At 38.5% G+C, this 24,932-nt stretch overlaps 1 protein-coding gene across 1 annotated transcript in view; it reads left to right on the top strand.

Annotated features, from left to right (window-relative positions):
* Positions 1-21,035, top strand: part of LOC143435456 (large ribosomal subunit protein eL29-like) — a 90,504-nt gene extending 69,469 nt beyond the window's left edge. The window contains exon 3 of the mRNA XM_076918219.1: positions 10,072-21,035. Within this exon, the coding sequence (XP_076774334.1) occupies positions 10,072-10,566 (495 nt within the window). The 3' untranslated portion in view covers positions 10,567-21,035. The remainder of the gene's footprint in view (positions 1-10,071) is intronic.
* Positions 21,036-24,932: the final 3,897 nt, after the last annotated feature.

Genomic DNA, 24,932 nt, shown 5'->3' on the forward strand with positions numbered 1-24,932 from the left:
AGATGCTTCAATGACCCACATAAATATGTTTTTATTTACTTATATCATTTCTCATTATACTGAGAACTACTCCAGGGCAGAGATCATATATATATACACACTACATACACACACACACACACACACACACACACACACACACACACGTGTGTGTGTATTCTTTACATTTTTATCAGTAAGACCTTGCATAAACTCTGGTATAGAATAAACCAGTTAAATGAATGAATGCTTTCCAAGGAGGTCATTGTAATAGTTCTTTTTGATTGAATTCCTGAAAGATACTCAAGGCACATTAAATAATGAGATAAAAGTGGACTCACTTCATTTTTTATAGGGCCAAATATTCACCATACTTAGTGACTTGATTTTTCTATGGTCTCTTGTCTTTGGGCCTTTTGACCTTTGGATATTTGGTGCTATGCATGACAACAATATGCTTTCCTGACTGTTCACATTTGGATTATATAGTGTCAACTCCCAAAAGCTCAAGTATTTAAAGTTTATTCTTGATGCAAGGAGTATTCAGAGGTGGGACTTTAAGAATGTCATTAGATCACACATTTGTTTTTTATTAATCGATTAATCTGTCAATAGATCCAAAATTGGAGCTATTGTAAGTAAAACCTAGGTAGATGAGGTAAGTCACTGGGAGCATGTCTTCAAAGACTATCCTGGCTCCTTCCTGTCTCCTCCATTCTTCCTACAATATGAATAGCTACCGTACTAAGACTGGCTCCGTTCGAACACTCCTCACTGCCATCAAGCCCATCCCATCACAGGCCCAGATGCAATAAAGACAGTCAGTCATGAATGGAAACATCTATGAGTATTTTCTTCATTAACTTGTTTGTCTTGTATTTGTCATAGTAGTAAGAAAAATAATGGAATCTTTTGCCAACTGTACTCATAAGTTACATAGTGGTAAGGGCCAGTAGTATCATCCTGTATACCATTATCATCTCTATATTTCTAGTGTCTATTCCAGTGTTTCTTATGTAATAGATACCCTGAACATGTTATATGAATAAAAGTGGTAGGCAGCTCAGCTGTAAGCTTCCTGTGGCTGAGTCATTCCCTCTCCAGTTACAAACCCCATCTTTACAGACAAGCAGGCAGCTCTGGAAGCTTCTATCTCTAATGCCTGGAAAAGAATATTATAATCTGATGTCACTTGATGAGCACTCTTGAAGTTGAGAGGAGCTTTGTATAGAGTAGATGCCCATATATGCTGGCATGTCTTCTTAATCATATTTTTCACATGTACCTGGATATATACATGGTAAATGTAACACTAGCTTAAGAGCAAGTGTTCAATGTCTGCTTTGTCAAGTATACATCCCACATAAAACCTTCCAATGTAGAGTCAATCAAGTTGTCACTTGTTATTTAGTGAGAGTAAACTTACCTTTTATATTACTGTATCCCTCTCTAGAGAGATGAATGTTCCCTCTGTTGATATGGTATAGTTAACTTCTTTCTTTCCCAATGAAGATCCCAGGCAGACTCAAAATGAATGATGACTTGAGAGACTATTCAGAAGAAACCTCCATGACCCACCTCATCACTTGTCATTTAGATTTTTCTTAGGAACTTTCAATGATAGATTAGGACTAAAGTGGAAGCTCTTCTTCCCACATCCTCCTTTTTAACTCTTTTCTCTCTTCCTTCCTCTGATAACTCCAACTCTGCAAACCACAAATACATTTTGAATGCTTATTTTGGGAGCTCAGCTAACAGATTGCAATTCAAGTGACAGCCTTTGTAAGTTGGAGAGATTCCCGAACTTTAAAGCTGGGGCTTCTTTTTAGAGCTACCTTTGTGGAAATGGCAACATGGGGAAATATGTCAGCATGGAATACCCAGGTCAAGAAAAAGTCCACTCTTTACTACCAAATGTACCTTTTAAAACCCCACTCAGAGATGCAAAAGGTAGTTAATGGTGCAAATATAAAAATAAATTAACCTGTGCCCGAGAAATTGTTGACACCCCTTTTTAATTCCATGTACAAAACAACTGACCTGCTTTTTTTCCATGAATAATAAGCAGAGCTGAACTTCCCTGTGGTTAGTATAAATCGTCTGAATGTGTTCTTGAGACTTTCCTGTACTTAATGCACTTGTGTGAGAGAGTAATAGCAAAGAATGTCTGACACCAGGATACTCGAACAGGCAAAAAAAAAAAAAAAAATCATTCAAGATTTGTTTTCCAAGACCATCTAGCTCAAAATTAAATGATTTCCTTAGCATTATTTCAAAAACTCTGTGTGTGTGTGTGTGTGTGTGTGTGTGTGTGTGTGTGTGTGTCTGAATAATTGCATCAGTGGACATCACTTAATATAAAAAGATTAATGCTATTTTGCCTTCTGAAAGACTTCAATCTTTAAAGAAATGAACCTCAGTTCAAGGACCCAGCTATACCGCTCCTGGGCATATACCCAGAAGATGCTCCAACATATAACAAGGACACATGCTCCACTATGTTCATAGCAGCCTTATTTATAATAGCCAGAAGCTGGAAAGAACCCAGATGTCCTTCAACAGAGGAATGGATACAAAAAAATGTGGTACATTTACACAATGGAATATTACTCAGCTATTAAAAACAATGATTAGGTAAATGGATAGAACTAGAAAATATCATCCTGAGTGAGGTAACTCAATCACAAAAGAACACACATGTTATGTGCTCACTGATAATTGGATATTAGCCCAAAAGCTTGAAATAGCCAAGATTCAACTCACAGACCGCCTGAAGCTCATGAAGAAGAAAGGCCACGTGTGGGTGCTCTGTTCTACTTAGAAGGTGTAACAAAATACTCAAGGGAGCAAATATGGAGACAAAGTGTGGGACAGAAACTGAAGGAGGGGCCATCTGGAGACCATTCCACCTGGGGATCCATCCCATGTGCAGTCACCAAAGGTAGACGCTGATGTGGATGGCAGGAAGTGCATGCTGACAAGAGCCTGATATAGCTGTCTCCTTAGAGGTCTGCCAGAGTCTGACATATTCAGAGGCAGATGCTCACAGCTAACCATTGATCTGATCAAGGGGTTCCCAATGGAGGAGTTAGAGAGAAAACTGAAGGAGCTGAAAGGGTTTGTGGCCCCATGAGGAGAGCAACAATACCAACCAACCAGAGCTCCCCAGGGTCTAAACCACCAGCCTGGGAGCACATAGGGAGGGACCAATGACTCCAGCTGTATATGTAGGGGAGGATGGCCTTGTCAGGCACAGGTGGGAGAGAAGATTCTTGGTCACATGAAGGCTGGACACTGAGTGGGGGAGAATTCGAGGGTGGGGAGGTGGGAATGGGGGGTATGTGGGGGCACATCCTCATTGAAGCAGGAGGAGGGGGATGGGATAGGTGGTTCCTGGGTGGGAGAGAATGGGGTAAGGGGATAAAATCTGAAATGTAAATATAATATCCAATAAAAAAAACAAAAAAGAAAAAGATGATCTACATGAAACAAAATATACTGGTGGGTAAGATATTTGCAAGACCCAGGAGAATGGAAATCATGATGGAAATTTAGACTGGAAAGTTCCTTCTAGGCAACAATTGAGACAAGTCACCAGAAGCTTTTCTTGCCTGTTGATGTTAAAATAGGAAATGCACAGTACTATTTCAAACCATACGTGCACACACACATTCACAAAATATAGACTGTGAGTTACAGAAATAAATATCCGCTTGTCTCAAAAGGATTTCAGACAAGTGGATTTTCCATGATGATTACAGTTTTCTCTCTTTTCACATGCCTCTTTCACCTCATTGAACATTTTGTCTTCATTCTGCTCATTGAACACACTAAGCTTTTCTTTGCCTGATTATTAATGTTTTCTCTTTACCTTCTGTTAACATTTACCTCCAATCTTTCTCCAAGTCAAGATAGAGCTCAGAAAGAACTTCAAGCATCCTTCCATAATTAATTACCGATTATCCACTTTCTCTTCAAGGATTCTGTATGTTTTCTTCCTTCAACTTTTTGTTCACTTTCCATTGGCATTGCAATATAAATACTATGAAGGTAGGCAGTCAGTTTTTTTCCCTGGATCTCCAACAGTTAACAATATAATGGCAAATGGTATTTACTTGAAAATATGTCCCAAATAAAAGAATGAATGCATTAAACAATAAGGCACCCATACAAATGACCACCATAATATGCAGAACAGACTAAGTACTATGGGTTGGTGTTAGGAACACTTGGTTCTTCAGGACCAACTTTTTTTCTCATAATTTTGACAATGATCCTGAGCTTTCAGGTTTCCATACCCAATCCATATCTAACATTACAGGTTAAGAAATTTATCCCACATAGTGTAAGACATTTCTGATGCAATTGAGCAATTCTCAGAAGTTTCCTAAAAATTTTGGAAAATAGCTTTATCTCATTTTTCATAGAGAGTCTGGAAAATGAAATTAAAACTAAACCATCTATCTTGCAGTCCTGGGGACATATGCATTTATGTACATAAGTACAGAAAGAAGCTCTGTGGAAAGTCTCAATACAGAGAGATGTTTGTAATCTATGGGCTGTAGATTCAGAAAGTACAAAAACTAGACCTTGAAATCTGGCTAGAATATTTTTATTTTGAATTTCAAGCTGGACCTTATGAATCAAGTAAAATTAATCTCATGCCTTGCATGATGTTTCACATGGCAAGATATTGCCAGAGGAGTTTACAATCTTAACGTGTCCTGGCCAATATTTCGTCCATTCTTTTATACATTTGACATTGCAGATAAAGGGACAGATATATCATGTATGCACACACGCGCGCACACACACACACACACACACACACACACACACACATGTATATATGTATATATATGAGAGAGAGAGAGAGCATGACATCAGAGGAGAAAACTAATCATTAATCTTAATCCAACAGTGAAACCTGAAAGCTACATTAACAACAGGCCTGGCAAGACATGCCTACTTAATTCAATAATGGCATGACCAACCACTTTCTTATTAGAATTAAGTCTCACTGTACAAGATGAAATCCATAAATGATGCAATTGCCAGGGAAAGAGTCTGTGGTTACACAGGTCACTGGCCCTAGAAGTGTACCCACTACTGTTATTCTACTAAATGACATAGTAGTGAACTGACTTTGATGGCCTTACTGTTGTACTCATAGAAGATGTCAGGTTTCATCAGCAAAGCTTCTATTTCCAGTAGGTGTTGATTAACAGAGACGTACAACTACTTAAAGTAAAGAGAATAAGGGACTGTGGAATGCTAAACCCTAAATGAAACATCTTTATCACAGAACTCCCTCCCAAGGTTCAGGAAAAACTGTAAGAGCCTGGTGTTGTGGATGACTATATGGAAACTACATCTTCTGGATGAGCAGAGAATCAGCACATATGAACTTATGGTGGCTATAACAGCATGCAGAAGCCATGTGAAACCTAAGATAGACTAAATCCCAGCATGGTGAGGAGAGTCAAACAAATTTTCATATCTCACCAAGGAGCTATTGGCAATTAATGGCTGCTAGAAAGAGTCATTGTTTCATTTTTTATTAATTAATTTATTTACTTTATACCCTGATCAGAGTTTCTCCTTCCTCCTCTCCTCCCTGTCCCTCCTTCTCACCTCCCCCTCCCCAATGCCACCATACTCCCTTTCTTTTCATAAGGAGAGAACTCCCATGGATATCAATCTTTTTTGGCATATCAAGTTGTAGTAGGAATTGAATCATCTTCTTGTATTGAGGCTAAACAAGGCCGTTCAGTTAGAGGAAGGGGTCCAAATGCAGGCAACAAAGTCCATGTTGGCCCCTGTTCCTGCTGTTAGAGGTCCAATGTGAAGACCAAACTATACATCTGTTACATATGTGTAGGGGGACTAGGTCCAGCCCATGTATGCTTTGTGGAGGGTGTATCAGTCTCTATGAGCCCCTATGGGGCCAGTTTAGTTGATCCTCTAAGTTTTCTTGTGGTGCCCTTGTCATCTCTGGCTCTTTCAATCCTTCCTCCCACTCTTCCACAATATTCTCTGTGTTCTTTCTAATGGTTGGATGTGGGACTCTACATCTGTTTTCATCAGTTACTGGGTGAAACCATGCAGATTACTTTTATGCTAGCCACCTCTCTGCAAATATAACAGAATATTATTAATATAGTATCTGGTGTGGGTTCTCTCTCATGGAATGGGACTCAAGTAGGGCCAGTCATTACTTGGAAATTCCCTCACTTTTTGCTCCCCTTTTAGTCTCTATAACTCTTATAGGCAGAAAAACATGTGGCTCAAAGGGTTTATGGCTACTTTGGTATTCTCATCTCTCCACTGAATGTTTTGCCTGGTTCTAGGAGGTGAGTGTTTCATGTTCCACATCCCCTATTTTTATGGGTCTTAGATGGGGTCACCCTCATAGATTCTTGAGAGTTTTCATTGTCCTAGATTTCTAGCTTCTCTCAGAGATATCCCCTCAACTGTTTACAGTGGTAATAGTGCTTCTTGTTAATAGTTCTAACTCAAGACCCAGCTATATCACTCCTGGAATATACCCAAAAGATGCCCTACCATTCCACAAAGATATTTGCTCAACTATGTTCATACTAGCTTTATGTATAACAGCCAGAAACTGGAAACAACCTAGATGTTCTTTTACTGAAGAATGGATAAAAATATGGTAAATTTATACAATATTACTTATATTAAGAACAATGACATCATGAAATTCACAGGCAAATGGATTGATTTAAACAATATCATCCTGAGCGAGGTAACCCAGACCCAGAAAGACATACTTGATTGGTACTCACTTAAAAGTGTATATTAGCCTTAAGTACAACCATGCTATAATCCATAGACCCAAAGAACCTAAATAACAAGGAGGATCCAAGGGAAGATGCTTAATCTTACATAGAAGGGGAAGTAAAATAGCAATCAGAGGTGGATGGATGGAGGGAGCTGGGCAGGAGAGTGCATGACGAAAAGAATGAAGATCAGGTATAGGGAGGAAAAGAGGGAGAGAACTGAGTGTCAATTTTCTTTAAGAGTGCAGCTACTAGTAAGGTTACCATGCTTCTGTGGAAGGCCACACATCCACAAATATATGGGCAGAACAATTAACTTGATGGGTATATTTTTAAAAGAGGTCACAAAATTGGATAGATAGGAAAGCCCTTGAAAGAGTTAGGAAGGAGTTAACAATCAAAATGCACTGTATGAAATGTTCATAGAGCTAAGAAAACTTTTTGAAGATGATAAATAAAAAACTCAATCTCAGAAATATTTGCCTGTATAAATGCATGTAAAATATGTTCACCCTTCTAAGTTGTTTAATATGTGTACTTACTGATGGGACAACAATATAACAACCAAATACTATAAAAGATAAATCAGGGTAATTTTACTATAAATTTATAAATGGCTTTGGCCAATTCATTTTGTGCATATATACTCACTTGATCTTTTAGTTTTGACATTTATATAATGAGAAAGGGAACGTAAAAAACTTCGCAACTAGTTGGGGTTTGGCTTTCTTATTCTTCCACCACTTCCATTTGAAAAGAGACTTCCCAATTGCCAAAAGGCAAATAAACTCTTTTTCCTAGTCTAGATGGATGATTTTTGAGAAAACCACATCTAGAAAAGCAGTATCAGCCATATACCATGAGCTTAAGCAAAAGTATACAGTTACTTATTCTCCTTTACTGGTGTCTGTCTTAGATACACCTCAAACTTTTATCTCTGAATGTTCAGCAGACAGCACTGCCCATACAGTCCATTGTGGCATTTCCATGGAGAAAAAGAGGGAACAAAAGAATCCAGAGGAAATTTGAAAACCATTCAAGCAATCAATCTCTCATCAAACCTTTCTTTAGGTTGTAGTGGTGACATGCTTCTTCATGGTCCAAGTTGCATGTCTATTTGACTTTTTAAAGAATGTGTATACAAACATGCTCCTATACTTTCTTATCCTACATAGACAAGATGCTTGGCCTGAAAGATAAAACACAGAAAAGAAGAAAGAAAAGAGCCATGTGGAATGGTAGTTGTGACAAATACAGTGAAATGTAAAATCAAGGATAATCATAATGTAAATTTTCTTAGAACAGTATTTTATGCTGCTAGTAGACAACTAATAATATCAACAGTTTTAGATATAATTCAGTATTTAACTTGTATTTGAAGAAAATTATATAAATTGTATATTTTATGTACATACAACCTACATACAACAGTTTCTGACAATATAAGCCCAGTATTTTAATATATAAAGATTGTATTTTCCAATTGTTTTATTATTATTATTATTATTATTATTATTATTATTATTATTATTATTATTATTTATACATATGTGTCTGTGTGTAAATATGGTCATGGGGGGTATCTGCTATGGTCTGAGAAGATCATCAGGTATATCAGGTATTCTGGTGCTGAAGTTATAGGCTGCTATAAGGTTCCCAACAGAGTGCTAGGAACTGACGTCAGTCATGTGGGAATAGCAAGTGCTCTTAGCTGCTGAGCCATCTCTCCAGCCCACACAGCTTGCATTCCTTAAAGATCATAATTTTCTGTCCTTGTCATCACTTGTGTTTACTCTTACAACAATTTTGTAAAGCTAAGCACAAGTACTAACGTGCTTTTTAACAGACAAGAAAACTAAAGTTGAATTGTTTCCCCTCAGAAACTCTGGTTCACAATCACGTGCCCTGTCCAAGTTCTTCTCTTTACTCTCTTCATTGGTTCTCAGAATATGTTCAACTTTAATATCCTGAGCAGTCAGCATAAGGTTACCATAGTCGACAATGTACAGTATTTTATCTCTTTTGATTTCTGACCTATAACAAGGAACATGATTCACATGTCCTTGCAAATACTGAAAACAAATTCCCTGTATTGTACAATGATGAGAACATGTAAAGCTACCATAGGCATGCTGTCTACTGTACCAGGTCTAATCAGTGTCCAAATCTGAGTTACAAAGTTGATGCTGAATATTTGGCCTGGCCTGCTGATTGCTGACAAGTTGATGCTTGGTAAAACGTGAACAGTGAAGACTTTGGCATCAAGATTGGTACCTTCTAAGCTCATATTGTCTTTGGATCTTCAATCTCATCATGTTGCTGATTGTACCTCATGTTCTCAACATACCTCTCCAAACAAACAGAAAGTAAAGCAGACCTTGATTCCTTTCAATAAAGGACTGGTTTACAATGAAATCAAGTAAAAAGCAGCAAATAAAAGGGACTTGTTTAAGTTATTCACTGTTGCCTTCGTGTTCTATTGCTGTGAAGAGACATGATGACTATGGCAACTCTTATAAAGGAAACCATTTAACTGGGCCTGGTTTACAGTTTCAGAGGATTAGTCCATTCTCATCTGTTGGGGTCCACACTAGCCCCACGTTAGGGCAGCCAGAATAAATGTTGCAGCCCAGGCAAAATGTTGAGGCCCGGGCCTACCCACGTTTGGGCGACCACTGTATCCCGGCCCAAGCTGCTGCTCTGGTCTTCAGGTCGGGTTTCAGCAAGAGCGAGGGTGAGGGCAGATTCAACCTAATGTCTGATGTGTATGAATCTCTCTCTCTCTGATCTGATTCTCTCTCTAGAGTCTGTCGTCTGGTTCTATCTTCTATAGTCTCCCTAATGTCTGAATCCTACTGTCTGCCTCTGCATTTTATATGTCTTACTTCTAAGCCACACCTCTAAGTTACACCTTTAATCATGCCCTTAGGTCTTGTCTCTAACTCTGATCTCTATACTTCTAAGTCACACACCTTTAATCTCACACACCTTTAATCTCACGTACCTTTAATCTCAAGGTATCTAAACCAAGATTATCGAAGTGTTCTCAGCTGTTGTAGGCTATTGTAATTCAAGTCTCATGTCAGGGTATATGGCTCAAGATGGCTGCAAAGCTGATAGCCGCTTTCTGCTAAAAGTCGGCCCCCAACACTCATCATGTCTGGAAGTACGATGGCACATAGGCATAAATAGTGTTGGAGAAAGAGCTCAGGGTTCTGTAGAGAGAATTTCTTGTACTGTATAGAAGAGTAATCTGTCAATAAAAGTGCTGGTCTTTCTCTTCTGGTCCCAGGCACTGCGAGAAGCTGGAGTTACTGTTCAGACACGGCCAAGTCCAAGAACCACACCACACACAACCAGTCCCATAAATGACACAGAAATGCCACCACGAAACTCCAGTCACAGAGATACGAATCTCTTAAGAGGGTTCCTGAGGAACATGCGCTTTGCCAAGAAGCACAACAAGAAAGGCCATCTGGAGAAGATGCAGGCCAGCAGTGCAAAGGCAGTGAGTGCACATGCAGAGGCCATCAAGGCCCTTGTGAAGCCTCAGGCCCTCAAGCCCAAGATGCCAAAGGGCCCCAGCCACAAACTCAGCCGTCTGGCTTTCATCGCTCACCTCGAATTTGGGAAACAGTTTCAAAGCTACATGGCCAAAGGTCATAGGCTCTGCCAACCAAAGCCCAAGGTTCAAACCAAGGCAGAGGCCAAAGCTCCAGCTAAGGCCCAGGTTTCAGCTCCAGCTCAGGCTCCCAAAGGTGCCCAGGCCTCTGTGAAGGTACCATAGAAAAGTCTCCTGCCAGTGTGAAGACACAGGAACTGCTGGGACATGCCTACCTATACACTATTTGCAGATGACCAGTGTCCTATGCTATTTTTACAAATAAACTTGAGGCAAGAAAAAAATAAAAATGCTGCTAGACTATTAACTTAGGCAGGAAATGGGGAGGTAGAAGTTCTGGGACAGGGAGGAGATTCTGGGGAAAAGATAGACTCAGGAAGAGCAGATTCGGCCTCAAAGATGGTCACATGTAGCTGAGAACCAGGTACCAGCCATGTGGCAGAACTTAGATTAGAATAAATGGGATATTAAGTTATGATCTAATGGTAGGGAAAAAAACAAAGCTTATGGCCAAGTTATTGTAAATATATTTTGAGTCTCATAGTCTATTCTGAGAGCTTGAGTCCAGGAGGGACATCACGCACTCAACAAGAGTTCTATATCCAGATTGGCAGGTGGAAGAGAGCCACCAGCACTGGCTTGAGCTTCTGAAACTTCAAAGCCCCGGTAGCACATTGCTTCCAATAAGACCACACATTTCTAATCCCTGTTAAGTAGTGCTCCTACTGAGTGAATTAACCATTCTTACTGGCTATTCTTATTGAAACTACAAAAACTGTGAATGAAAAATGGCAAGTTGTGATTTCACCTATCCGGTGATATTTGAATTTAAAGAGAAGGTTCTAGAGACTTTTTCGTGTTCTTTTTGGGTTCCAACTACCAATATTTCATGTGACTGTTTGCTACTTAAGAAACAAAAGCCCAGGAAATTCTTGCGTATGCCTTACCAACTAAGCCTACCAAAAGCAAGGAACATGAAACAGGAGGTCACATAGATTGGCTAAAGGTAGCCGTTGTAGCTCACACTCTGACTAGCCCATAAGAACCGAATGAATCACATTGTTCTTAGAGAATATTAATTAGGACTTGCTACATATAGGACATGAGTTACAACACCGGTCATTTGTACCATGGAGAGGCTAGGAATCTTGTAGCTGCCCAATTTATGATACCTGATGTCTCAGCAGTCCCAATGTGACATTGGAAGTCTGAAAGATAGGGAGAGAATCTCTGATCTCTAATCCTTTGGAATGAGAAAAGGCTTGTATCTGATGCTACTGAAGAATGACAGTAATAATAGTAGTAGTAGCAGCAGCAGTCACAACCCCCTGCAAGAAGCAAAAAATAGCAACCAAACAGTATTGTCTTTCCATGGACCTCTTTCTATCTAGGCCACCAACAGAAGCTGTTGCCTACTCTGGGGAAGGGTCTTTTCAACTCAGTTAATCTTACATGGAAATATCATCATAGGACCACCAAGATGGGCATCTCTTAATTAAGTACAGCTCTAATTAAGTTGACAATCAAGATTAAGCATTATATGGAGTTGCAAAGATTGTGGTTAAGAGCATTGGCAGCCATTCCAGATAAACTGAGTTCGATTCCCAACACCTATACTGTGGTTCCAGTGCCAGAGTATCCACCACCTGTTCTTCTAGGCCCCAGGCCCACATAGCTTACAGACATACATGCAGGTAGAACAAATATACATAAAAATAAAATAATTTTGTAAAAATATTAAGCATCATAAAGTATGTTACATAGCTTCTTTAAGAAGTATAGAAAGATTAACTGTCAGTTCTATATCTTCATCTACTATATGTAGTTTGTAGATTTTATATGTTTCTATTCAATCATTCAATAAATATTAAATCCACATTATTCATCAGGACCTGTGAAAAGTAGTGATGATACAAAAATGAACATGACACGTTTATAAGACTTTGATGAGCTCAAAGTTTAAGGGAAAAACAAGCAAATAAGTAAGAAGAAATCAGCACAGAATACTAGTGAGATCAATCCATTTCTCCAGCAAATATTGAGCATATATTATATATATGACATACTTCACTGAGATTTGGGGATATGATGATAAATTTTATTATATCTCAGAGCCTGACATAAAGAGAGCTTTCAATAAATAGTGTAATTTCAAAAAAATTTGGAAGGTTTAAAACATGGGTACTGAATTCCAAACATTCAGCAACTACTTCTAGGAACTGAATCCATAGAGATGTCATGTCTGTGCTCTTGAAGAAAACAAAATAAAATGTCTTTAATTATTAACTTTTGACCAAAGTTTAGTGTTAGGTATTAACAGCACTTGGCATTTCTGCCCTATGGTTTTGATAACATGGAAAAAAGTTTAAGAACATCCAGTCTAAAACCTTGATTTTTAGCCTAGTCACTTCCTCAGCCTTATCTCAAACTCATGGAATCATAGCTTCTCAACTGAGGTCAAATTAACTATATATTTTTTGTGATTTAAATGATGACTTTAAAGACATGCAGGAATCAACAACTTGGAAAACACTGTGTATGGTATAATATAACTCAATAAGTATTTGTACTCAAACACACCATTCTACATAATTTTCATGTGTATCCAGAGTATGATATACCAATGATTGATATTCATACAGAGATTTACTCCTAATCTAGGGAGCCATGAGGTTTTGGTTTCATTCCTGAGATGGACTTCGTAGGGAACTTCAAATACCTTGCTCATATTTTGACAGATGTTGTTTTGTATATCAGTTTTATATTGATATGAACAGGACACCATGACAATAGTAACTTTTATTAAAAAATATTATTTTAACTGGGGCTTGCTTATGGTTTCAGAAGTTTAGTCCATTGTCATTATGGCAGGGAGCAGGGCAAATTGCAGGCATCTATGATCCTGGAGAAGTAGTTGAGAGTTCTATACACAGAACCATGGGCAGCAAGTAGAGAGACACAGAGACAAGCTTGAGATTTTGAAACCATATAGCCTACCCTAAGTGACATACTTGCTTCAATAAGGTCATGTCTACTTCAATAAAGCCACACCTCCCAAACATTTTCATAGAGTACCACTTGCTGATAACCAACAATTCAAATATATGAGCCAATTGGAGCCATTCTTATTCAAACCACTCCACTCACAAAGAAGACAAAAGATTTAAAATATTGATTCTACTGTTGTTGCTGCCCTGGAGTTGAGTGGATATGGATGTGGAGCCTTATTGAAAACTGTTCTGCTTAAGGATTTCTGGATATCTGTTTTAATGACCTCACATCACAAAATGATTTCTTCCTGATTGGGAACACAGCACTGTTTCTAACTGTTCTAGCATATTTTATTATGACACAAAGTTCATATGGTTTCTATCTATATAGTTTAAAATAACCCTTGAAAATTTATTTATTTGCATTAAATCCTGATCACGCTTCCCCTTCCTCCCTTCCTGCCTGTCTCACTGCTTCACCTCCCCTCCCTTTCTCTTCAAAGAAGGTCTCCTCTGGCTGTCAATCCTCTTGGCCTATCAAGTCACAGTAGAACTAGGTGGGATTATCTCCTATTGAGGCTATACAAGGTAGCCCAGTTAGGGCTTATTTAAATGGGTGGTATTAATGGTATAATTGTAAATTGTACATCAATAAATATTTTTCAAATTCCAACTTTTGGGTTCTGAACCAGACCCATTAAACCAAAAGCTCTTGGTTTTAAAACTGTCGAATCTGTGTTATCTGAGCTTCCTCTGAAATTTCCAATTCTGACTGAAGAGGCATATCTGGCAAAGTAGATGAATCATGAAATTATACAAGTGAGGGGGAAACAGAAGAATAGTGAGATAATATTTGCATAAATCTAAAATCTATGAAGATTCTGTAAACATATATATATAGAGAGAGACAAAAGTTAAACATTCTGTACCTTATGATTGTGAGCCATAGCAAATCTATACAGCACTGACAAAAAGAGAGAAACAGAGACACTTAGCAACAAATTGTTGACTAGTTCTCTGGAACATCAAAATTTTACCTTTGAACTCACCAAGGAGTGGAAAGAATATCTTTGCTGTTCTACCAACATCCCCCAGTTTACTCTTCCAATCAGTTTGGTCTTGGTTTAATACCAGTGGCAGGCAATGAAATGTAACCATTACATTTCCTGTTCTACCTTAGACTTTGGTCCACAAAACCTCAAAATGAAATGTTTACTGCTGAAGTGACTTCCCAAGTAGTCACTCACATTCAGTTGAGCTAAATCTCTACTGATTAGTTTGATGTCTCCAAAAAAGTTAGTCTCAGAATTAAAACTTTCAATTTCTGAGCTGTTTACATAAAAAAATCAGGGCAATTATCAACAGGAAGTATATATTAAGAAGAAGCAATTAAGTTTATTGGATTATTTTATATGACTAACCCTCCTGAGCATAAAACATAAAATCCATTGAATTATACCTCTTCATCAGCACTTAAGAACTTCACTCTTGGTTCTCCAACTGTGACCTTTGGCATACTGGTAAGAATCTGGAACTTACAGAAATATAAATGTTGTACCATTGTTCCAAACTTTCTAAATATAATCTCAGGGGACTGCTTAGAGACCTTGATATTACGCTGTCCTCTGTGGCCTTCTGAACACTGAACTATTGCCATGTGCTCTTAGATTTAAAAAGCTAACCAAACTAATACTATTGCCTCACTCAGATATTGGCTGGGGAGGTGAGGGACCTTCAACTGAACTGAGAAAGAAATGAAGTCCATTGAGATTTCCAAGAACAGAATGTTTACACAATGCTGCCTTCATTTAATAAAAACTGGATCTACTCACTTGTCAATTTCATAAGCACATACATAGTTCCCTATAGACTGATAACATCCATCCTTCTTTTTCACAACACACTGCTAGCTCTTTAGTTAGATGAGACTTTCTATCAGTTAATTCTAGTTCTGCATATTTATTCCATATTAAGTCCTGCCAAGGATATCTGTAACTTCCCAATATTAAGGAGCTGTTAAGAAAAGCAAGCTGGAGTTGGAAAACAGAAAGCTGATAGATAATAGAATAAGGGGGCCATGTTCCAACCCCAGTAAGCAGAAGCTTTGGCCATGTGGCTCTGGCTTTAGAGTCAAGAATAGAAGGGACTACTGGTACAACTAATGATGGTTAGCTGGAGCCAAAAAATTAGTGATCGTTAAGATGAGACCAGCATAGAGGAGGCTGGACTCCCAGGGGCTCTAATAAGCCCAGGATCATAGGTGAGGAGGCGGCAACACCCACCCCGCCCCCCAAACAGGGAGTAACTGAGACCCGAAGGGACCTAGGAACTTCCTCACAGCCAGTAGACCAGGTTCTTTCAGGTCTGCGACAGTGCCCTGAGCAGATTTAGGGCACCAGTGCTGCACCCATTTCCAAATCTCCCAGAGGAGACTGTACTCCAAAGATCTCCAATACATCCAGGAACAGGATCACAGGATCTCAGGATCTTGGTCACACCAGAATTTCAGGATCCCAGAAACAGCCTGAATCCCAGGAGCTCCTACACGCAGGATCTCAGGATCACAGGATCATAGAGATAGCTGAATTCTGAGGAGTTCTGACACAAGCAAGATAACAGAAGAGACAGGCTCTAGTAAGAGAAAGTGAGTACAGGTAGCACTAGAGATAACCAGATGGTCAAAGGCAAGTGTAAGAACAAAAGCAACAGAAACCAAGTTTACTTAGCATCATCAGAACCTTGTTCTCCCACCATAGCAAGTCCTGGATACCCCATGACAATGAAAAAGCAATATTCAGATTTAAAATCACTTCTCATGTTGATGACAGAGCACATTAAGAAAGACATAAATAACATCCTCAAAGAAATACAGGAGAACACAGGTAAAGAGGTAGAAGCCCTTAAAGAGGAAATGCAAAAATCCCTTAAGTAATTACAAGAAAACACAACCAAACAGGTGAAGAAATTGAACAAAACCATCCAGGACATAAAAATGGAAGTAGAAACAATAAAGAAATCACAAAGGGAGACTACCCTCAAGATAGAAAACCTAGGAAAGAGATCAGGAGTCAGAGATGCAAGCATCACCAAGAGAATGCAAGGGATAGAAGAGAATCTCATGTGCAGAAAATGCCATGGAAAACATTGACACAACTGTCAAAGAAAATGCAAAATGCACAAAGCTCCAAACCCAAAACATCCAGAAAATCCAGGACACAATGAAAGACCAAACCTAAAGATAGTAGGTATAAAAGAGAGTGAATATTCCAAACTTAAAGGGCCAGTAAATTTCTTAAACAAAATTATAGAAGAAAACTTCCCTAGCCTAAAGAAAGAGATGCCTATGAACATACAAGAAGCCTACAGAATTCAAAATAGACTAGATCAGAAAAGAAATTTCTTCTGTCACATAATAATCTAAACACCAAATGCACAAAACAAATAAAGAATATTAAAATCAGTAAGGGGAAAAGGTCAAGTAACTTATAAAGGCAGACATATCAGAATTACACCAGACTTCTCACCAGAGAATATAAAAGACAGAAGATTCTAGACAGATGTCATATAGACTCTAAGAGAACACAAACACCAGCCCAGACTACTATACCCAGCAAAACTCTCAATTACTATAGATGGAGAAACCAAGATGTTCCACAACAAAAACAAATTTACACAACATCTCTCCACAAATCCAGCCCTACAAAAGATAATAGAGGGAAAACTCCAACACAAGGAAGGAAATTATACCCTAGAAAAAGCAAGAAAGTAATCTTCCAATGAACCCAAAAGAAGATAGCCACACAAACATAATTACACCTCTAATAACAAAAATAACAGGACAGAACAATCACTTTTCCTTAATATCTCTTAACATCAATGGACTCAATTCCCCAATAAAAAGACATAGACTATTTGATTGGATACATAAAGATGACTCAGCATTTTACTGCATACAGGAAATGCACCTCAGTGACAAAAACAGACACTACCTCAGAATAAAAGGCTGAAAAACAAATTTCCAAGCAAAAAATGTTACTAATGTGTTGAGTATACAAGAAGACTTAGATAGGCATTTGGAACAATGGATTGATGCTCTTTACTGTATTCAGATTGTTGGAAGGAAGTTCAGAGTTTAAGAGTAAGAAGACAAATGATTAACAAAATTAGCTGTCTTAACTTCTTGTGTCAAAGCAATTGCAGAAGCAGTGGTGTTAGCAATTAATGTAATTAAAGCTGTTATACCAGCAATAATCAAGCCAACTACCCTCTTGTTTCTGCTTAAAGCCTAACTCACTTCCAGTACTTGCCAGCTTTTTTCAGAAGACAAAGGTTCTGTGATACTCAGAGCAATAAAACAAAACCTTGTTGATAGACCTCCATAACAGACATTCCAGATTTCAACACACTAACACAATTAGAAAGTGTACAATCAATGCAGCATACATTAAATACTGTAGAAGAAACAAATGTAATTTTAACTTGACAATTAAAAGAGCCTTAACACATGTACCAACACTTGTTTGAAATCCAGATCTTGTCCCAACTTTATCTCTTGCTAACATAACATAGAGAATTTCAGCTAACTTCCACATATATCTCTGAAAATGTCCAGAACCAGTTTTCCAAATGAAGACTGTTGTTTCCAATATTGGATTGATTTCTAGACCAGTACATGATTAAATCCAAATAACTGATCACATTTAAGAACAATACAAGAGTCATTATAACTTCTCTTTTTGATTCTCTGTTCCACAAGGTCTAAAACCTTGAGGCAAGGCAGCTTGTTCGATCAGGGGTATAGGTAAGCAAAGGTGGGATGGGAACACATGTCCAATACAGCTTCCCAGTCACCATTGTCAGGGCACTGAGCAAGCTCACAGATCAGCATCATTCTTTGTCTCAGCAACAGCGTGTTTTACTTGTCACTCTGGCAGCCACCATGCTCCTTTTAGGCAGGAATCTAAATATTAGGCTGGAAAAAAAAGTAATTTTAGGCAGGAACATAAATATTAGGCTAGAACAAAGGCGTAATTTCAGGCAGGAATCTAAATCTTAGGCTAGAATAAAGAAGTAGGCTTCAGACATGAAAATGACTTTGGGATAGGACAGGGAAGTTGGTTCAGATATTTTGGTCATCCTGATAAGCACTTAGAAATAGTGATCATGGGAGTGTTCATGGAATTTTGTTTATTTCCTTGTTTATTCTTTGACTATTTGTGTTTATTGCTTGTTTCTTGAGTATTTGCACCTATTGTATTGCAATTTCCTCAACCTAGAACTGACCTTAATACTTGCATGTAATTAAAATGGTAGAAAAGCAAAAAGGAGGAGTGGAGATGGCCTAGGTGTTTTCAGGGGAGGGGGAATGGGGAAAAGGGATGACATCTGAAATGTAAATAAATAAAATATCCAAGAAAGAAAGGAAAAAAAAGAAAGAAAGAATAGAAAAGAATCCAGCATCAGTGGGGTAAAATCTTCTAGGAAGTGTTTTCTGAGATCACAAAGATGCTGTGTTCCAGAGATAGCCAAGGTTGTATACCTCATACTACAGCTGTACTTGGTAACATGTAAGATTCACCCAGGTGGTACTAGTTTTGAAGGTATGAAGGGGTTATGGAGAGCAGCTGAGGCTTGGCACTGAGAGAGCTCATGGAAGGCCATTGGTAAATGTGCAGCCTCAATTACCCTTCCTCCAACCCCTCCCCTTCACCTCTGAGAAGGGGAGGACCACCTGGGTACCAACCTACCCTGAACACCTCAAGTTACTGCAGGACTATGCACATCCTCTCCCACTGAAGTCAGACAGTTGATGGCCAAGAGCTGAAGGAGTCATGCAAAGAAGTTGAAGTTTGACACCATGAAAAGAGCCTATGAGAGGCTATTAGTGAAGTCCAGTTGCAGCAGAAGACCCCAGAGTATCACAGATGCCAGTACCATGGGACAACCACCAAGAACAGCAGTAGCAGTGGAGTAGAGTTAGTGAGAGTCTAGAATGCTACAGAGGACAGAACTTAAGAAGTAACCTAAGCCCTTTGGAGGAGCCTAGAAGATCATGTGTGGATACCAGACATTAAAACAAGAAACTGTGAAGTTGAAGTTGACTTGAAGACCCCAAGATGTCAAAGATGCCAAAGTCATTGGATATCTGCTGAGGAATGCTGCTAACAGGGAATGGAACCAGCCTAGGAGAAAGAAGTTTGTTGCAGTCAACAAAACTGAAAAAGGACTTGGAGATATGAAGACTGCTTCGACATACATGGAGATGCAGAGTTTGGAGTTTGCCCAACTGGTTTCCTGTCTTGATTTGGGGACTAGAGTTAACTAATTGGATGAATCTCAGGAAAGACTTAGAACATTGGATTTTTAACATTCTTGAGACTGCTATAGACTATGGGGACTTTGGAAGTTGGACTAAATGTATTTTTTTTATTATACTATGGCTAGATATAGCCCCCATAGACTCATGTGTTTGAACAAGCCTATGGGAGTCAGAGAGTGGAATATGGTGCTTTGAATATGCTTTGCTGAGGGAGTGGTGTTATAAGGAGGTGTGGCTTTGGCTTTGTTGGAGTAGGTGTGGCCTTGTTGGAGAAAGTGTGTCACTGTTGAAGTGGGCAATAAAACTCTCCTCCTAACCATATGGGAGTCAGTCTTCTCCTATTTGCCTTCATAATAAAATGTTGACCTCTCAACTCCTCCTTTGCCATGCCTGCCTGGGCACTGTCATGCTTTTGTATTGATGTCAATGGACTGATCCTCTCAACCTATAAACCAGCCCCAATCAATTGTTGTCCTTATAAGAGTTTCTTGGGCTCTCGCTCTCTTAAATTCTTGTTCTTGCTCTCTCCTCTTGCTCCTTATCCCCTCTCCCTCCATTACCCTCCCCCTCTCTCTAAGTGCTCATAGCCAGCATCTATTCCTCTACTTTCTCTCTCTCTCTCTCTCTCTCTCTCTCTCTCTCTCTCTCTCTCTCTCTCTCTCTCTCTTCTTCTCCCTCTCTCCCCGTCTCTCTCCCTTTCTCTCTCCCATTCTCTCAACTCCCCTTCACATGCCCTATTCTCTATACTGTAAAAAAAGAAGAGTTAAAAAAAAGAAAAGTAAGCCAAGACTCTGTCTTGCCTCCCACCGCAGGCCAACCACTCACACTTGCAAATATACAAAACACATAGGACATATACCTTCTCTTAGCATTTCTACCCTTGCTCCCATTTGTATAAGTAATTAGCAAGTAATACTCTACTCTGAAAAGTCTTGAGGCTATATATTTGATCCAGAACTTTTATATTAGGACAGAAGTTCAATTATTACAGTAACAACACAATTGAGTACTATGAATCTGCCAACAGAAAACATGAAACCAAGCCTGCAAGAAATGCAAACAAAATTAGTAAGGCTGGTTGATGCTCAGTTCCAGTGGACTATGTATAAATGTAAATGATCTTTAAGTGAAAGTATTGATTCCTTTGTTTGTTTTCCATCTATTCACCTTAGTTAAATCTACTATACTATGAAAGTCAAGCAAGATATTTCAGTTTGTTAATCATTCCATTTAGATTTCTGCTTCACACTGAATGACATAAACCCTGTTAAGAAAGATTGGCTGTCATAAGTCAAACCAATGTATGTATCTTACTTTCCAAACCAATGCATATGTCTTCTGCTCTGCTGTGCAGTCTACATGCAGAATCTACCTATTAAAAGACTGTAATAGCTGATGGTGTCACTTTGTGGTTATGCGGTTGTTTAGAATACAGGAGACTCTGGATACAAGCCCCAGCACTCTATTGAAAAATTGCTAGTAAGGGGTTGGGATTTAGAAACTAGTGATTGCTTTATTTAGAATTAATGTTTAGTGTTTGATGGTGAAGTACTCATAAGTCTATTAGAAACTTGGATTTCTCCATCTCAGCTTATCTCTTACATTTATCTAAATTTCTCACACCCTTGTTTATCTTTTGTCCCCTCAAAGGAACAAATTTTTTTATTTAATGTACATACTTTTAATTAGAAGTACAATACAACACATACATAACATACAGATTTTAACTTTTTCCATTACTTTATTTATTCATTCTCTGTACATCCTCATTGCAGCCCTCCTCTCCTCGAAGTTTTCCCTCAGACAACTCCTTCCTCCAACTCCTCCTCCACCTCTGAGAAAGGGAGGACCAACCTACCCTGAAACCTCAAGTAACTGCTAGACTAGGCACACCCTCTCCCACTGAGGTCAGACAAGATAGCCTAGTTAGAGAAAGAGACTCCACAGGGAGGCAACAGAGTTAGAGACAGTCTCTGCCCCACTTGTTGGGGGACCTGCTGGAAGACCAATCTGCACATGTGCTAGAAATATGTGTCTTCACATGTTGTATCATTGTGATAAGACTTTGACCAAAAAAGAAGATCAAAGCCTCACAGTATGTTTCTGTGAATCCACTACCCCATCAGTCACAGAAGTACTTGTTTTCTCCATCCATACATAGACCTCCATGGAGACATGGTTGACTGGCATATTCATCAAAGTTGAAGTCAGAGTGGTCTCCAAGGAATCCAGGTAAGTAAGCCCAAAAAGCATCCTGACACATGCCACCATGTAGAGATGGCTGGGATCTACATATCACTAATTTCCAGTTCACAGTTCACACCAGAATACTCTTGAAGACAGACAGACATGTATCTTCCTATCTCCTTGAGGCATATAGCCTCTTTCATGCAGGGATCAGAAACACATTTATTTAATCCACTTCCAAGTCACAATGACTGCCCTGGTATCCAGGCACACAGAAGCGGGAATATCCATTGATTCCATCCTGGAACACAGTCCCATTGTGAGAAGTGCTGGAAGTACACTCACTGTGATCTGTCTCACAGAACCTTCCAGCAAATACATCACGGCAGATACAGGCAGGGTGCTTACGGTCTTTATGGAAGGTGCCCCCATGTTAGCAAGCATTCTCTCTACGGGAATTAGTGGCAGTTTCACAGGCCATGCCACTGTACCTAGGAAGCCATTGATACAGTAACAGTCCTACATCTGATTGAGAGTTAATAACCAAAATATATAAAGAACTCAAGAAGTTAGACACCAACAAACCAAACGCACCCTTGTTTTACTTGCATAGGAAAAATACTCTTAATTAGTAAACTAGGTCATTTACAAGCAAAAATACAACTGGAATGCCAAAAGATAGAGAATAAAAATCCCCAATGACACACCATTATATGTCCAACAGATCACTAAAATCTAAAAGACAGACAAGATCAAGTCATGGACAGACTGTAGAACTACTAGAATTTCTATATCCTGCTATTTGAATTTTAAATTATTTTAACTGCTCTGAAAATGATTTGATATTCTCTGATAAGGGGCAATATTTGCCTATCATAAGGCCCAGCTATTTTAGTACTAGATATTATGCAAGAGAAATAAACACTCATCTATCTAGACATATAGTGAATGTTTATTTCTGTTTTATGTGTAAAGATCCAAAACTGGAAACAATCTAGATATCTATACATATTATGATGAACAATGCATGTATCTGCATATTCATACACAGTAAAGCACAGAATTGTTAAATGACTAACAAACCTCAAACTGTAGAACAACCTAAAAACATGGTATGGAATGAAAAAAATCACATAAAAGAGTACACTCCAAATGATTCCATTTTTATACAGTCCAAGAACATGCTAAATTCAATTCATGATGATAGATATGAAAATGATGGTTGTAATTTCAGGGCAACATTGGATCAAGGAAAACCTTTGGGATGCTGCCAGTGCTCTCTGTCTTAAAGGGAAGTAGTTACAAGAGTGTATATATTTGTTCAAACATATCCTAGAATGTGTTCATATTGCTGTATTTAAATTATATATCACGAAAGGTAAGAGTATAGGAAATATCAACTAAGAAAAATAACCAATGCATATAGTATATTAAAGGTTATATGCAGGATATATAAGAAATCCCTGCTTTAAGAGATAGAAATCTATTTGTTGAAAAATGTCACTAGAAATAGAAAACTATACTAATTTTAAACTCAAACTATTGTTAGGATCATAGAAGAGTGTTAAATCTGGCTGCTTAGCTTGCCATGTTACAATGAGAACAAAATAGTTTTAATTAAAAGCTAGTGAAGTTAAATATAAACTGCAAACTCAAGACCAAGTCATGAGTTTAAAAATTAAGACCAAAGACAGGTCTTAATAGTTCAGTGTGAGCCCAAGAAATGGGAAAAGCCTATACCTCAGTATAAAACTAGTCATACAAGAGAAATTCTCTCCCTCAAAGGATGCTCACCATTTTTTGTTCTATATAGGCTTTCAGCTCATTCACATAGCCCACTCAGATTAGGGCAAGCAAATTTTTCTACTGTGTCTACCATTGAAAGTATCCATTCAAATATTCTTTCCTAGAAACACTCAACATAATACTTGACAAAATGTCTGGGCATTCTATGGTTCAGTCAAGTTGACACATAAGGTTAAACATAGAGCATGTAGTAGCCACATTTCTAAAAGGAAATTAATATTCTGAAGACAATATAGGGAGAATATCATGAGTCAGACAAATAAGACATGATATTCACATTACACGGTCACAGGCCCTCAATTTCTTCAGTGAGGAAAATAGAGACAGAGGTAGGTGTTCGACGTCTCTTGCATTTTGGTACACATTGCTCATGAGTCTCACTGCTGTCTCACATCATGAAGAATAATAGAGGGACTGGGAAAACCTAAAATATCACAACACTATCATGATGGCATGTAAATCAATTTAAACCTATATTAAAAAAAAACCAAAAGTATTAAGTGCCCCATCCATTTGCCTGAAAAATTCATGATGTCCTTGTTTTTAATAGCTGAATAGTATTTCATTGTGTAAATGAACCACATTTTTCTGTATCCATTCTTCAGTTGAGGAACATCTGGGTTGTTTCCAGCTTCTTGTTATTACAAATAAGACTGCTATGAACATAGTAGAGCATGTGTCCTTGTGGTATGGTGTGTATACCTTTTGGGTATATTACCAGGAGTGATATAGCTGGGTCATCAGGTAGAACTAGTTCCAATTTTCTAATGAACCACCAATTGATTTCCGGAGTGGTTGTACCTGTTTACAATCACACCAACAATGGAAGAGTATTCCTCATTCTCCACATCCTCACTAGCATGTACTGTTGCTTGAGTTTTTGATCTTAGGCATTCTGATTTGTGTAAGGTGGAATCTCAGGATCATTTTTAGTTCCATTTCTCCAATGACTCAGAATATTGGACATTTCTTTAAGTGCTTCTCAGACATTCAAGATTCCTCCGTGGAGAATTCGCTGTTTAGCTCTGTCACCCCTCTCTGAGTTCTTCACCCCATCCCCCTCTCCACCACTTCTGAGAGGGTTCTCCACCATACACACACACACACACACACACACACCTCACCCCCACCAACAACCCTCTTCCCTGGGGCATTAAGTTTCCAGTGTTAAGTTCATCCTTTTCTACTGAGGCCAGACAAGGCAGTCCTGTGCTAAAGGACTTTTAATT

Source organism: Arvicanthis niloticus, chromosome X, assembly GCF_011762505.2.
Source record: "Arvicanthis niloticus isolate mArvNil1 chromosome X, mArvNil1.pat.X, whole genome shotgun sequence".
NCBI lineage: Eukaryota > Metazoa > Chordata > Mammalia > Rodentia > Muridae > Arvicanthis > Arvicanthis niloticus.